This window comes from Thunnus thynnus, chromosome 22, assembly GCF_963924715.1.
Source record: "Thunnus thynnus chromosome 22, fThuThy2.1, whole genome shotgun sequence".
NCBI classification, from domain to species: domain Eukaryota; kingdom Metazoa; phylum Chordata; class Actinopteri; order Scombriformes; family Scombridae; genus Thunnus; species Thunnus thynnus.
In genome coordinates, this window is record NC_089538.1 from 17,450,206 (window position 1) to 17,467,325 (window position 17,120).

Consider the following 17,120-nt stretch of genomic DNA (forward strand, 5'->3'; position numbering starts at 1 on the left):
TGGTCAACCTTAATGAAACTCAACATAACGTATACTCCTCTCTTCTCCATGGTCAGTCTTCAAACTAATCCTGATTAATTTTGTCATTTTTTGTAATCAATAACATTTCTATTACTCTTTTTCTAGAGTCTAGCCATCTGATTTTTAATGAATATTAACCAAAAGCCACAATCCATTAGACAGGAAGTTGTTGTTGATCTCAGTAAATAAAGCAGTGGGTCAGTTTGTAGAACATTCTCAGAGATTTGTCACATAACCTGTTGTTCTACCACATGCACAAAAGATCAGACTAGAACATGGTTTTATATTGTTGTAATTTAACCAAAACTACAAGACTTATGTCCAGAGTCCAGAAATATTATTGCCATTATGGCTTTAAGTCTTTATAGTCTTGGTTGTAACGTATTAAATATTACAGTCTACAAATATATGAAAGCTTCTAAAACCTTTACAATTTCCTGTTGTTGCATTTATCCACACTGTTAAAATCATATTTTTTTTTAAAAATGTGAAGACTTTTGTTAAAAAGATGATATTTGATAAGTATCATGCAAATGAAATGATTAATTTGACGTCGGCTTGATTTTCATTTTCTGCTCACAGGTGATGCTTCTGTCTATGAATCAATCAGAGGTTCTGAAGACACTGAAAAAGGTACAGTATACACCTTAACATGGAGCAGTCTGAAATGCAATATTACATAATTTAAGGGAAAACAATTTACAAAACAATGTAACATCAAATATCCTTTTCACAGATTCACACTTTATCAGGTTGGTACAAAACTCTCTTCTCTCATTTTGAACATAACAGCAGTACCTTCAATGTGTCTTATTAAATTCATTGTATTTGCTAAATGTTTTAGGCCAATCCAGTCTGACAGCACCAATCAGGACTCTGCTGCAAATCACATGGTCAACCTGAATGAAACTCAACATAACGTATACTCCTCTCTTCTCCATGGTCAGTCTTCAAACTAATCCTGATTAATTTTTTGTTAACTGTAACAAACCTCAACATTTCTATTACAGTCTACAAAGACAGTAAAGGCTCTAAAACATTTAAGATTGATGTATTTGCATTTATCCACACTATTTTAAAATCGAATAAATAAACAAAAAAAACCTGAGGATTTTTGTTAAAAGGTGATATTTGATCTTATTTGGTATCATGCAATTTAAATGGTTCCTTTGATCTCAGCTTGATTTTCACTTTTTGCTCACAGGTGATGCTTCTGTCTATGAATCAATCAGAGGCTCTAAAGACACTGAAAATGGTACAGTATACACCTTAACATGGAGCAGTCTGAAATGCAATATTACATAATTTAAGAGAAAACAATTTACAAAACAAAACCATGTAACAACAAATATCCTTTTCACAGATTCAGGCTTTATCAGGTTGGAATAAAACTCTCTTCTCTCAGAATGTGTAAAAGAATTTCTAAATGCTGATATTTGTGAATGTGTACAGGAAACTGAAAATGTGTATTCAGATTTGCAAGAGTATCAAGATTTGTGAATGTATACACTAGGGCTGGACGATATCTCAAATTGATTTTATTCATTTAAATTCTTGTTTTTGGTCAATGTGTAAAATGTCTAAATCGTAAAATTGAGTCATTACAAAATGCACGAAAAGGTTATTTTTAGTCAAAAAGTAGATGGCAGCTACATTAGCTGTTTTGAGTCACAACAGTCTCGTAAACTGTGACATTATTAATTACACTACATGCACACCTGCCACAGCTGTCTCTGGCTATCTCGCAGTGAATTTAACAGTCACATCTACGAGAAGAACAGACTGAAAATGACTCTGCACACTGATCTGTGCTCTTGGTTTGTGTTAGTTGATGAGGTCTCATCTCTGGTTATGAGAGTTGAAACACCTGAAGTTGAAGGAACAGTATCCAGATTCTACACTGTACAGTTTACTCTCCAGGTAGCTAATGCTAGCTAGCAGCAGTCTGCAGATATCAGGCTGATGTCTTGTAAAGAAACACAAACAGCAGCAACTAGTGAGCTGATTTTTCTGCTCTATCTGTGCTGAAACTGATTATTAAACTAGATGCCTATGATCTACTTAGTTGAAGCATCTGGTGCTCACAGTCAATAGCTGTGTGGGATCACATGTATTTTATGTGTAATGATTATAACAGCCTTGCAGGTGTTGCAGGTTTCTTATTGTTCTTGCTCAACTGTCTTAAATAAATATGATGTTTTAAGTCTGCATTATGAAGGCAAACAAAAATCAAGTAAAATCATGAAACGACCCCAAGATTGAAAAAAAATAACAATTTTTTTGGCCATATCGTCCAGCCCTAGCATACACAGAGTTGTGAATGTGTAAAATCTGTGAGAAAAATGTATTTTAAGTATTTTGCTCCAAGAGTTGGGAAGTTACACCTCAGGTACACCTCTCCATTGGTTTTCTTTATACATGTGACTTTTGCTAGACTCCTGTCATGCCTGAGATCTGCAAATGTGTCACGATTTTTGTCTGTAACACAGTGTGCCAACCAATATTGAATTATTTGCAATATTAACTTGCAGACAAACATTCTGCAGGTTTCTTGTCAACAGATTGATGGTCATCACTGCTGCAAAACCACTAACTAGCATTAACATTTTTCCTAATATCAATTACCTCATGTGTTCGCTGACTGTGACTGTCACAGCATGCAGTCAGTGAGGATTAGTCTGGTGCAGGTTACTCACTGAAAATATAGTTAAACATTAAAGGCTGCTGTCACTAACAAGACAAGTATAGTTTGTTGAAAATAACATGTTTGTTTCCTGCAGACTCTAATGTTACATCATATGAACTACATTTGTTTACAGCAGCAGGGTAGATTCTAGCAAAGCCCCAGCAATAAAATACAGAATAAAATCCATTGCAATGATGTTACCAACAAACAGAATATTTTATTTATAACATTGCAGTTTATTTACCGTTGAAGTTGTCTCAGGGGAAACACTGCAACAATATTGTCCTAGCAGTTTCTAGCGAGGCTAAAACATTACACGTTGTCAGTTTGCACCATTAACGATGCTAAAGAGCTACTGGTCACTCACTAGATGGAAATTTGTGGAAAGTTGTTTGTTGTTATGGTAGTTGGGAACAGTACAGTGACTTTAACGGCTCCCCTGCATCCTGCCTTGTTTTTTCAGTTCCTCCCAGCGTGAGCCTGCGAGCCTCGGCCAAGTATGAAGAAAACCCTCACATTTGCAAATTTTAGTCAGGAATGTATCAAAAGTTACATGTAAAAAGACAACTAATTACAGATGTACCTGAGTTGTATCTGATGACTTTCTGTTTCCATCTCTTGGAGCAAAACTTTCAGTCATTAATAAAAGGCCATTTATTCTGAGTTTTTTGAATACATATTTACAGATTCACATATACAGATTTGTCTGCATATTCACAAGTGTCAATACACTTACAAATCTGAATACATAGTTGCAGATTGCTGTACATATTCACACATTTCAGTATGAATTTAGAGATTCTTTTACAGGTTTACAAATCTGATTATGCACACACTCTCCACACACATTTGCAAACACTATTGCTACAATAATACAGAAGAAAGACAAATTAATTAAGGTCTACACTCACCTGCAACTGTTACTGTCCAACATGTTGGTCTTGGACACAGTGTAATGTATGTAATGTGTTCTGTATTTGCAAAATTGTAGGTGTTTATAATTATTATTTTTTTGAATATCTTTTGTTGGAATGTATCTTTATTTTACATTATGTGTGTTTGCAGTGCTGAAGAACAGTATTTATACATCAGTATGTATATTCAGTATCAGTATGTTTACTAAATTCTGTAAAAGCCATAATACTCTGCTGTGTGACTGCTTTGAGCACTCTGAGCATTACAATACTGTTATTCTTTTATTATCAGTGGAGACATTAACCCTGACAAGCCTTCAGTACATTATCATTGTAAATTATGACATTACTGGCAAATGTTTCAGACTAATCTTCTCTTTTGGTTTCCTTCCAGGTCTGTAGAGAGATCTGTATCAACAAAACCAAAGGAATGGATGACAACATGAAGAACTACATCATTGTGTAGTTTATTTGCAGTTTTGTGTGCAATTGTGTACATCTACTATCTAAATATCAAATGTGCTCAGTATTTTGTACAGTTAGTACAGTAGTGCAGCTTTAGTCAGTCAGCCTCTTCTTCAGTTTTTGATGAAACAGCTTTAATGATTATATGTGATGATCTGCTATCAAACAACATCCTGTTAAACGTGTTGTACAAGTTTCCCTGTCCTTTAAAGAATGGATTGATAGATATTTTATTTTCAACTGGATGAATTTAGTATTTTTTGTAAAAGCTTGGTTAACCATTTCATGCATCAATATATTTTTTTTTATTGAACAGTAAGCTGTCAGTATTGTTTTTAATATATTTTTTTTAAGTGTATGTATGTTAATGTCTGTTTTATAATCTTCCTTCTTAATTTGGTCATACAGTAGCTGAGAGGGGAACAAAAACTTTGAACCGGGACGTTCTTATGTTCTTATGCAGATTGATTTATGCCCCTTGATTCTGTTGGGTGATGAACCATCAGGTATATTTCTTTGATATAAAAAAACATCTCAAAATGTGAACAACTGTAAACAAAGCTGATCCCTGTTTTACATTATGGGGTGAACATCAGACAGCAGAGAGAGGGAGTAGGACACTGTAGGAAATTTAGTAAAATGGCCCTTTAAAACACTACAATAAGTGACTAAAAGCTGAATTCTGTAACCTCACATGTTGTCTCCCTCAATCTATAGCTAAGTAATATCTACTGTATTGTATTGTTATATCTAACCTCATCATATTAAACTATATTCAGCATAGTAAAGTCTGATTGACTAGTAACAGGTCACAGAAATGCAAATATAATATCTCTTAGTTGGAATTTTTTAAAGGATAAATGTGAACTGATGACAGCCAACATTTTGTAATAAGAGCTTCTCCAACTATACGTGCTAATTTTAATTTGTAGTGAACAACTGTGTGTATTTATTAAAAACATTACAGGTTTTAGCTTTGAAGCACATTTCCAGGTCTGTATTTTTAATCTGGGGCTCTACAGGAAAACGTGACTTTTGCTATTATTATACATGAAAGTTTTCCTGTCTATTTACAAATGAATTTACCTGTGATGTATGTGCTTATTTTTTTTAGTCATCAATAAACATTGTTTCAGCAGTAAACAGTCAGTGATGTTTTTAAATGCTTTTTATATTTATATAATATATACTTTATATATTTATGTAATTGAGTGAACTAGAGGTTACTATTTTGAAGCTATAGGAACATACAGGGGGGGAAAAGTATAAAAACTTTGGAAAAACATTTAGCTTTTGCCTGGGGCCTCCTGATTTTAAGAAGTGTTGCCATCTAATTGCACACTACCAAAGGTGTGAGTCCACATGTCTTTCCTAATATGAGCTGATCAGAGAGCAGATGCCAGAGAGAGTTGAGGAAGTAGAGAGGAGAGTGGTGCACTACTGATCCATATCTAATAATGAAAAACTAAACATCAAACAAGAAATGCAAGTTGTAATTAATGTCAACTGTTATTAATAGAAAGGTCAAACAATGAAGAGTCTCCAATTAAATAATGAATACAGAGGGAGAATAGTCATTAAATATGAAAAAATGAACCTCCACACAAATTTAATACAACTCCATTTTTTTGAAGGTCTATTTCTAGTTTTCACCAGTAGATGTCACTATTTCATTATTTGATGTGGGCCTTCATTATTTATTGCTGCCACATTCATTGTTCAATGTGATGATTTGCTATTTGATGTGTGCTGTGTGCCCGACCTGTCATCAAACCTGCCATCAAAGGCTCCTCTCAATGCCTACAGTGCAGGAGTCCTGCAGGGGAGACTCTCGACCGACCGATGAAAATGAGGAAATAAAGTCTTTAGTTAAAGCCAAATGAAGCTTAGTGAAAGTTCAGTCAGGAAGACTATCTTTTGCATGCTCAGGTCATTAGTATTATTTCCCAAATCATCTGTCATTCCCATCCCTAAGGCGTTGGTGTCATCAGCTGTTCACATCAGCTGATCACATCTGACCAATAGCACGGTGACACACCTTTATTTGTCAGCCTATCATGATGCGGCTGTCTTTTAAAATATGTTTTCTCCTTCTCAACCTTAATGCTTTTATGCTGTTGTTTTGTGCGCCCGATCACCTCCCCATCACCGCCAAGTCTTCGCAGATTCATCAGTGCATCTCCTCATCAGCCTTATCAGCCTTATCAGCCTCAGCAGAAGTCATCAGCCACCATCACCAGTGTCTGGACTCCATGGAGGGATTTATCTTGCTGCTGCTCCCTGTAGAGTCTAAGCACCAAAAACTCTGGTCAACACTTAATCTTCAATATCATCTGTATAATAAACAATTATTTTTGCTGCATTCACTTGTCTCTCCTGATTGAAATTTACGCTGTCAGCCAGATGACATGTTTTACACCTGGTTGACAGCAGATGGCAGACTGAGGTGATAGGGAGAGTTCAAGATGTAAAACACAGTGAGAACTTTAATGTCAGATTTTCACAAGCTCACACCTCTGACTTTCTGTTGTATGATGTTTCAGATTGAGAAATAAATATTGACTGTCCACTTCCTCATGTCACCACCAGTCATAGTTGTATTCAAATACAGTCAGTTAAAAAAACATTTTGTAATTGCTATATTATATTCATATGCATTGCACTTGACTCAATTTCTACTACCTCCCAAAATATTTTCACTTGTTTTAGTTTCTACTGTCTAAAAAATATGATTGCACATCCTGCACAGTATCAGACACCTCTTCTTTTCCGTGTATTGACACATCAGCTCTGGTGTGAATGTGACAACCACACCTCAAGTACGTGTTGCTATCAATGCAACACATATTTATGTGTAGAGAGAAACTGTTGGTTTGTTTTCGTCATGCTGATAAGCAGTGGCTTTTTTTTTCTACTCAAGCTCTAGTTGTCAAGTAAACTGTGTAACACAATGGTGCAAAACGTGCAACAATTTATTTTTAATATATTTCATTTCTGATTTGTGTAGCCCGTCTACCCTCTATATTATGTAGATGGAGCCCTGAGTTCTTTATCCTAATTTCCTTTGTTATATTATCTCTGATTAATTTAATGTTTTTAGCTTGGGTCACTTTGAAAATCCTATAGCCTACCTCTTGAATATAACCTGTTTTGAGACCATAGTGTAACAAACAATTGAGTATGCTAGCCCTTTAACACAATCAAATACCACAATCTAATATAAGTTGGTATAGAGTATAAAGGCTATATAGCTTTTAACCTCTGAAATAATAAACACACTCAGAAACCATTTAAAATTAAAAGTAATCATTTTTTCCTTTAATTCTAAGGCAAAATTAAATGAAAATAATATTAAATTAAATACCAGGAGTGTTCACTGCTTTTGTTTCACAAGTCACACAGTAGTTTTCTCTTTTTACCTTTTCACCTTAAAAGTATTTGCTTTTACTTTTCCGCTGAATTATTTTAGTGATCACACACACCAATTATTACCTATGCTAACCTATGCTATGCTGGTTGTTGTCTCTCGTTTCCAGATTGGAATAAATCCAGACGAAGCTACTTTGTCGAGCTGGGTTAGCTAGCAGCAGCCTACAGTCCGTTCACAGTGCTATCTCACCGCTCACTTCATTAACGAGCAGCCTCTTTCAAGTTGGCTACAGCGCAGCAGACTTCGGGTAGAAGTTATCTGTTACTTCCAAAACATGTCCTCTTACAGATTATCGAGCTGACAATCTAAGACTCAGGTACATCTTTACTTTTTCCTGCACAACTTCGGATATCCATCAGAAAAACTGCTTTCTTCTCCGCTCCTCCAGTCTCTCTCCTCCTTCTCTCTCACTCCCCGTGTCTGCGTACACACACACGTCAGCCAAGTAACACACACAAACCTATTTGACCATATTCACCTCTCTAGAAAGATACCACTCTATTAAATAAGCAGCTTTTTATCAAAAGAAATAAAATAAAAGACATATGCATTTTTAACATCCTTAACATGTTTACTCATGAACTTGACCTTTTTCAACACAATGAGAAATATGAATTTTAACCATACTCTTTTAACAAATTCTATTGATCTATTTCTCTATCACAGACAACTATTTATACATGCATATTTTTAACAGGGCTACATTTGTTCTCCCTTTATGCATTTAATTTCTGAAAAACACAGGAAACTAAATGCATAAACACAGGAATGAGAACAGATAAATGACAGTAAACAGAAAAGCAGCCTTTATAACCTAATACCAGAGGTTTGTAACATGGCTGTTCAGAAACGAGTTCTGACATTTGGCTTCTGTTTGAATGTGTGATGTAGACTCAGATTAACCACCATAATAACGGTCAAGCCAACCACGACAAAGGTAAGTAGTGCAGGCAGCAACAGTGGCCAGGAAGTGTAAACGTGTCAAAGTTTGCTGCGGTCAAACTAACTGACGTTGTCTGAGCTTTCTGTAAAAAGGGAAGGAAACACAGGCAGGCTAAACTCATATCTCATATTTATATGAAATGCAACTTCTCTCTTTCTCTTTCTGTTGCATTATTATTAAAGCAAAGTAGAAACATTTGTCAGACTCAGAGCAGCTGAGTGACAGAGTGTCAGTGCTGGATGTGAGGATGAGGTACACTTTGATCTGTGTGCTGGGATTATTCTGTAAGTACATTACTGACTTTCTCTGTTTGCATGTCACAGATTAAAGAACATGTTCCTGAATAGTCAGAATTACAGAGTATCACTGGTTGAACCAGTTTCTCTGAGAGCTTGAACAGAGCACGCTTATGGTTTTTAACTACAGGGTTGTTTTATAGGCCAGATGTTGGTTGGTGACTTGGCTCAGTTTAGATTGGAGGACTGTATTAAATTTACTGCTGGATGATTGTTTTTGCATAATGTAATTGTGAATTGTTTAAGATATTGTTATGTATATGGGTTTTGAATTTCATGATTTTCCTATTTAATTTTACATATTTCATTTTAAAGAGTTTTTCTCTTATCTGTTTTAATTTATCAAACAATAGTTACCACTGCTGAAACTCTATTTGCTTTTGTTTTTTGTTTTTTGTTTTTTGTGTGTGATTTTGACTTTCTGTCAGTTTGATTATGTCTGATGAAGTTTCAATCTTTATTTTAGTGCTGAATACACTCTTCTACGGACACTCTGAAGGTGAGCAATTATTTTTATTTATATATTATACTGAAATATTTATCACTTATTTGTCATCTACTGTATTACTCTGAAGGCCCAAACGCACTGAAAGCGTCTGACGCGTTTTGAAGTACACTTATTGGTTTTAATGGCCAAACACGCACCAAAAGTGTTATTAGGCGCGTCAAACTGTCTTGACGCCTCAACTCAGACCTGTTTCGATTTTGGAGCGTCAAATGAGGACCAAGCGACCAGAGAGAGAGAGAGAGAGAGAGAGAGAGAGAGAGAGAGAGAGACAGAGAGAGCAGTAGTGAGAAATAAGCTTCTGAATGAGAGAAATAAAACGTTTTATTCTGATTATTTCACTGCAGTCACGTTTTATCGCTTTTAGTGCTTTTGGGCCTTTAATCACATCCCATTTTTGTGTTCATATTTTATCATGTATGTATCATTTTACTCCATGTATCAATACAAATTCTGAAATGACTTGATTTGTGCCCAAAGATTTAAAACAGCATTTTCCTCAAAATGCGTGTTTATGTAGGGAGACCAGATGTTGTGATGACTCTTGAGACACACAAGTATCTGAAGAAAACACATATGCAGCATTTAGAAAGACAAGTTGGAATTTGATTATGAACATAAATGTGCAAACAGAGAGTCTAAATTCATTTGAGTCATACATGATTTTAAACAGGTGTTTCCTTTGTGTTATATAAAGATATAAATACATTTTTGATGGCTTGTCCATGACAGTCACTTATTTGTTTTATTGTTTTTCTAAACTTAGACAGACACAAGGTCACACTGAGAACAGACAGGAAGACCATGAGAGGACGGCACAGTGTGACACTGATCTGCAATGTAGAGGACAAAAATGTGATTTAGAATTTCTGTTTGAATGAAAGCAATGGGATTGTGATTAGAGTTTATAGATGATACATGAGCGTCAAGTTTTCAAAGTGTGTGCATAGCTCCATTTTTTATGTTAATGCAAAGGAGAAAAAGTGTAATGTCTTTGTTCTAAACTAACAGCATATAGACTGAAGGCCAAACTGAGTGTTGACAACAGAGACATTCCAGTAGGGGGCAGTGTGACCCTGACCTGCTCTGTGGACCCACCATCATCTGGTTGGAAATATTACTGGTACAAAGATGAGAAAACCTCTGAACCCCTGAACACACAAGATGCTGTTTTCCAATCAACTGGACAAATCAGTGTCTCACAGGGAGGACTCTACTGGTGCAGAGGAGGAAGAGGAAACCCAGTTGACTACACAGAGTACAGTGATTCAATCAGAATCAACAAAATTGGTGAGTTTGACAATGAGATTTATTACACACAATGTGCTGAGTGCTGAGCAAGTGAATCTCTTTTCTGCCTTAACCTAACCTGTCATGATACAAAAGAGATGAACTGAGGTCATATTGTTTGACTTCTGTGAACTAAAGTTTTAAATTTCAAGCAGATTTTGTCAAAAGGGTACGGGAGGCCGAGAGAGTTAAATGCACTGCAACTTAAGATTCACGTGTAAATGTTGTAGAAAACACAAAAGCATGTGCAGAAAACACATATGCAGCATTTAGAAAGACAAGTTGGAGTTTGAACATTGAATTATACATAATTTGAGACAGATGTTTCCTTTGTGCTCTTTAAAAATATAAATACATTCTTGATGACATGTTCATTATAGTGATTCAAAAATCATTTAACACAATGTTTCAGCTGAAATGGTTTTAGCTTGTTTCAATCTAGATTTTAAATTGGTGAGGTGGCTTTTAGATTATTTTATTGATTATATTTTAAAATGATCAGAGTCAGTGATGGCAGGTAAGATTCTTTACTCCAGTGGCTCCCCCGAGTGGTGAGTCCTTTCTCAGCATGAGAACAGACACATCATTACATTTGCTGACAGTACTGTGATCCTCAGTTTAATACTTGACCAACTTTTCCCCCCTGATACAAATCTTTTCTTCAGGTGAATGTTTATAAGAAATATGGCTGTGAACGAAAGATATTCACACCAAATCTCAACAACATCTGTTTTTATCATATAAACTTGAAATGTTAATGCTGAATAAAAGTTTCTCATTCTTGTTCATAGAAAATTGAATTTAATATATTTTTTTAATTTCAGTAATCTGCCTGCTTGGTAACCTAGACAGCAAAGATGCAACTACATGGGATTATTAAACTGTTCCCCAAAATGACTGATGTTGAACAGTCAAGTCTCTGCACTGTGAGATAAATGCATCCTGTAAAAGTTTAGTTTCAGGTGTTCTGGAGGACTGTTGTCCTCAGTAAGACCTGTTTATCTGATAAACATGTGACTGCAAAGGTCTTTTCATACTACTTTAATTTTCTGTTTGAACAGTTTCTAATATGTGGGCTGTTGTGACTCTGCAACCCAACTGGCCTCTGATATACAGTGGTGAGACAATCACTGTTAGATGTGAGATCCGGGGAGGTGCAGACACTCGATGGGAATATGAATGGAGAGAAAATAGTGTGGACGTATCTCAGAAAGATAAAGAATTCAGAATCAGCAGTGCTTCTATATCACATACTGTAGACTTCATGTGTATGGGTAGAAAGGATTTTTTTTCGACAGAGTGGAGTGAAGCCATCACATTGACATCATGTAAGTCAAATATGTCCACATCATATTCAGAATGACATGTTTTTTAATTTTTCAATCTAGCTAGATAAGGTAACAGTAAATATTTTCACCTTCCTGTAATAACATAACGTCATATGAGCAGCTAGCGTCTCAAATTCAGTTTCTTTAGCGTGAGAACAGAATAACTTAAGAGGAGACAACATACAGTGTAGTTTTGAATTATAATGATTCACATGAAAATGTGCAGAGAAGAACATAAAATATCAGTTGTCTTCCAACAGTGAATCATAAATGACAGTGAATCATGTGTTGAACTTACCAACAGAGGCTTTGCACCCGTATCACCAACTAGCTTTAAACCTTTTTTGGGAAACATGTCATCCCATGATCACAACAACTATTCTGCTGTTAATAAAAAAAACAAAAACAAAACAAAAATAGAAGCAAACAAAAAACAGTGCATTAATTAAACATCAACTGTACCTCATTAGTTAGTTCTGCAGCAACTATTGTTTCCCAAATCAATCATTGACCCAGAAGTCATATGTCACATTCTCTGTTTGCATCTTCCATATAATGGTATTAACTAAATGACTTAATTGATGTTCAGCGTTCTCTGAGGGAAATGCCATCCCACTTGTTACTCATTTTGTTTTTTGCTCTGAACTAAACAGCAAATAAAGCCAAGTCCACACTGACAGCAGAGAAAACCATCATACCAGAACACGGCAGTGTGACACTGACCTGCTCTGTGGACGCCTCTGCTGATTGGAGATATGAGTGGTTCAGACGAACCTCAGGATCTTATGCAGATCAGCCCTTCGGATATACTTATGACAGAGTTATAAGTGTTGATCAAGGAGGCATCTACTACTGCAGAGCAGGAAGAAGAGAAAGAAGAGGAGGAGACCCAGAGATCTTCACAGAGTACAGCAATGCAGTCACTATTTGGAAAACTGGTGAGTTTAGTGATTTGTTGTGAAATAATACAACATGTATTATTTAAATCTATTATCAGTAGTGTAAAAAGAGTCATTTTGGTATTGATAGCAAAAAAGGAGAATGTTAATGAAAAAGTGAGTGTAATGCAGTATTATTTGTGGACTTTTCCTTGACATTGAATATCATTTAACACAATGTTTCAGCTGAAATGGTTTTAGCTTGTTTCAATCTAGATTTTAAATTGGTGAGGTGGCTTTTAGATTATTTTATTGATTATATTTTAAAATGATCAGAGTCAGTGATGGCAGGTAAGATTCTTTACTCCAGTGGCTCCCCCGAGTGGTGAGTCCTTTCTCAGCATGAGAACAGACACATCATTAAATTAGCTGACAGTACTGTGATCCTCAGTTTATTACTTGACCAACTTTTCCCCCTGATACAAATCTTTTCTTCAGGTGAATGTTTATAAGAAATATGGCTGTGAACAAAAGATATTCACACCAAATCTCAACAACATCTGTTTTTATCATATAAACTTGAAATCTTAATGCTGAATAAAAGTTTCTCATTCTTGTTCATAGAAAATTGAATTTAATATATTTTTTTAATTTCAGTAATCTGCCTGCTTGGTAACCTAGACAGCAAAGATGCAACTACATGGGATTATTAAACTGTTCCCCAAAATGACTGATGTTGAACAGTCAAGTCTCTCTGCACTGTGAGATAAATGCATCCTGTAAAAGTTTAGGTTCAGGTGTTCTGGAGGACTGTTGTCCTCAGTAAGACCTGTTTATCTGACAAACATGTGATTGCAAAGCTCTTTTCATACTACTTTAATTTTCTGTTTGAACAGTTTCTAATAGGTGGGCTGTTGTGACTCTGCAACCCAACTGGCCTCTGATATACAGTGGTGAGACAATCACTGTTAGATGTGAGATCCGGGGAGGTGCAGACACTCGATGGGAATATGAATGGAGAGAAAATAGTGTGGACGTATCTCAGAAAAATAAAGAATTCAGAATCAGCAGTGCTTCTACATCACATACTGTAGACTTCATGTGTATGGGTAGAAAGGATTTTTTTTCGACAGAGTGGAGTGAAGCCATCACATTGACATCATGTAAGTCAAATATGTATATCATATTCAGAATGACATGTTTTTTATGTTTCAATCTAGCTAGATAAGGTAACAGTAAATATTTTCACCTTCCTGTAATAACATAACGTCATATGAGCAGCTAGCGTCTCAAATTCTGTTTCTTTAGTGTGAGAACAGAATAACTTAAGAGGAGACAACATACAGTGTAGTTTTGAATTATAATGATTCACATGAAAATGTGCAGAGAAGAACATAAAATATCAGTTGTCTTCCAACAGTGAATCATAAATGACAGTGAATCATGTGTTGAACTTACCAACAGAGGCTTTGCACCCGTATCACCAACTAGCTCTAAACCTTTTTTGGGAAACATGTCACCCCATGATCACAACAACTATTCTGCTGTTAATAAAAAAAACAAAAACAAAACAAAAATAGAAGCAAACAAAAAACAGTGCATTAATTAAACATCAACTGTACCTCATTAGTTAGTTCTGCAGCAACTATTGTTTCCCAAATCAATCATTGACCCAGAAGTCATATGTCACATTCTCTGTTTGCATCTTCCATATAATGGTATTAACTAAATGACTTAATTGATGTTCAACGTTCTCTAAGGGAAATGCCATCCCACTTGTTACTCATTTTGTTTTTTGCTCTGAACTAAACAGCAAATAAAGCCAAGACGACACTGACAGCAGAGAAAACCATCATACCAGAACACGGCAGTGTGACACTGACCTGCTCTGTGGACGCCTCTGCTGATTGGAGATATGAGTGGTTCAGACGAACCTCAGGATCTTATGCAGATCAGCGCATCAGATATATTTATGATAGAGTTATAAGTGTTGATCAAGGAGGCATCTACTACTGCAGAGCAGGAAGAAGAGGAGGAAGAGGAGGAGACCCAGAGATCTACACAGAGGACAGCGATGGAGTCACTATTTGGAAAACTGGTGAGTTTAGTGATTTGTTGTGAAATTATACAACATAAATTATTTAAATATGTTATCAGTAGTGTAAAAAAGTTATTTTGGTATTGATAGCAAAAAAGGAGAATGTTAATGAAAAAGTGAGTGTAATGCAGTATTATTTGTGGACTTTTCCTTGACATTGAATATCATTTAACACAATGTTTCAGTTGAAATGGTTTTAGCTTGTTTCAATCTAGATTTTAAATTGATGAGGTGGCTTTTAGATTATTTTATTGATTATATTTTAAAATGATCAGAGTCAGTGATGGCAGGTAAGATTCTTTACTCCAGTGGCTCCCCCGAGTGGTGAGTCCTTTCTCAGCATGAGAACAGACACATCATTAAATTAGCTGACAGTACTGTGATCCTCAGTTTAATACTTGACCAACTTTTCCCCCTGGTACAAATCTTTTCTTCAGGTGAATGTTTATAAGAAATATGGCTGTGAACAAAAGATATTCACACCAAATCTCAACAACATCTGTTTTTATCATATAAACTTGAAATCTTAATGCTGAATAAAAGTTTCTCATTCTTGTTCATAGAAAATTGAATTTAATATATTTTTTTAATTTCAGTAATCTGCCTGCTTGGTAACCTAGACAGCAAAGATGCAACTACATGGGATTATTAAACTGTTCCCCAAAATGACTGATGTTGAACAGTCAAGTCTCTCTGCACTGTGAGATAAATGCATCCTGTAAAAGTTTAGGTTCAGGTGTTCTGGAGGACTGTTGTCCTCAGTAAGACCTGTTTATCTGACAAACATGTGATTGCAAAGCTCTTTTCATACTACTTTAATTTTCTGTTTGAACAGTTTCTAATATGTGGGCTGTTGTGACTCTGCAACCCAACTGGCCTCTGATATACAGTGGTGAGACAATCACTGTCAGATGTGAGATCCGGGGAGGTGGAGACACTCGATGGGAATATGAATGGAGAGAAAATAGTGTGGACGTATCTCGGAAAAATAAAGAATTCAGAATCAGCAGTGCTTCTATATCACATACTGTAGACTTCATGTGTATGGGTAGAAAGGATTTTTTTTCGACAGAGTGGAGTGAAGCCATCACATTGACGTCATGTAAGTCAAATATGTTCATATCATATTCAGAATGTAATTTTGTTTCAATCTAGTTAGATAAGGTAACAGAAAATATTAGGCTACCCCCTTCCTTCCTTCCTCTTAAGTGTCAGAACAGAATAACTTCAGAGGAGTCAACATGCAGTGTGCTGTATGTTGCCCCCCCAAGAAAACAAGCAAACAAAACACTGTGCAATAATAAAACATCAACAGTACCTAGTTAGTTAGTTAGTTAGTTAGTTAGTTAGTTAGTTAGTTAGTTCTGTTTACCAAATCAGTGATCGACTGAGAGTCATATGTCACATTCTCTGTTTGCATCTTCCATATAATAGTATTAACTAAATGACTTCATTGATGTTCAACATTCTCTAAGGGAAATGCCATCCCACTTGTTACTCATTTTGTTTTTTGCTCTGAACTAAACAGCAAATAAAGCCAAGACGACACTGACAGCAGAGGAACCCATCATACCAGAACACGGCAGTGTGACACTGACCTGCTCTGTGGACGACTCTGCTGATTGGAGATATGAGTGGTTTAGACGAACCTCAGGATCTTATGCAGATCAGCCCTTCGGATATATTTATGACAGAGTTATAAGTGTTGATCAAGGAGGCATCTACTACTGCAGAGCAGGAAGAAGAGGAGGAAGAGGAGGAGACCCAGAGATCTTCACAGAGGACAGCAATGCAGTCACTATTTGGAAAACTGGTGAGTTTAGTGATTTGTTGTGGAATAATACAACATAAATTATTTAAATATGTTATCAGTAGTGTAAAAAAGTTATTTTGGTATCAATAGCAAAAAATGAGAACGTTAATGAAAAACTGAGTATAAGTTAGTAGCTCTTACTCCTCTGATGATGGCGAAAATAAATCGTTACAACCCTCTTCAGGTTGTGTAAAGATGCAAAACAAGAGTAGAAGATGTTTCCATGACACCACTCAGTTTTATCCATAACATCTATTTCTGGTTAGAACACATTTCTCCTATTAAATTGTTTGTGGATTTGTCTTGGTCTTTAAACACCATTCAGCCCCATTTCTGCCAAGAAGTTGCTGTCCTGTTGTTTAAATGGCTGCAGTGGCTTTTAGATTTTTTTTATGAAATAGATCTCAAAAGTTGAGAGTCAGTGTTGTCAGATAAGAGTTTCTCTCCACTGGC

The 17,120-nt window shown here is 35.8% G+C and overlaps 2 protein-coding genes across 2 annotated transcripts in view; both read left to right on the top strand.

Annotated features, from left to right (window-relative positions):
- The window catches only part of LOC137175030 (sialoadhesin-like), a 69,231-nt gene that overhangs the window by 8,537 nt on the left and 43,574 nt on the right, over positions 1-17,120 (top strand). The window lies entirely within an intron of this gene.
- On the top strand, positions 9,191-15,425 carry LOC137175117 (uncharacterized). Its single transcript, XM_067580812.1, has 6 exons — positions 9,191-9,254; positions 10,272-10,550; positions 12,532-12,816; positions 13,653-13,919; positions 14,570-14,854; positions 15,418-15,425. Exons 1-6 carry the CDS (start codon positions 9,191-9,193, stop codon positions 15,423-15,425), a joined length of 1,188 nt encoding a protein of 395 aa, XP_067436913.1.

Excerpts from the sequence above, each read along its gene's own strand:
- LOC137175117 (XM_067580812.1), top strand. The coding sequence starts at position 9,191 with ATGTCTGATGAAGTTTCAATCTTTATTTTAGTGCTGAATACACTCTTC. Across the intron at positions 10,551-12,531 it reads AATCAGAATCAACAAAATTG|CAAATAAAGCCAAGTCCACA; the intron begins GTGAGTTTGACA and ends TGAACTAAACAG. Across the intron at positions 12,817-13,652 it reads AGTCACTATTTGGAAAACTG|TTTCTAATAGGTGGGCTGTT; the intron begins GTGAGTTTAGTG and ends CTGTTTGAACAG.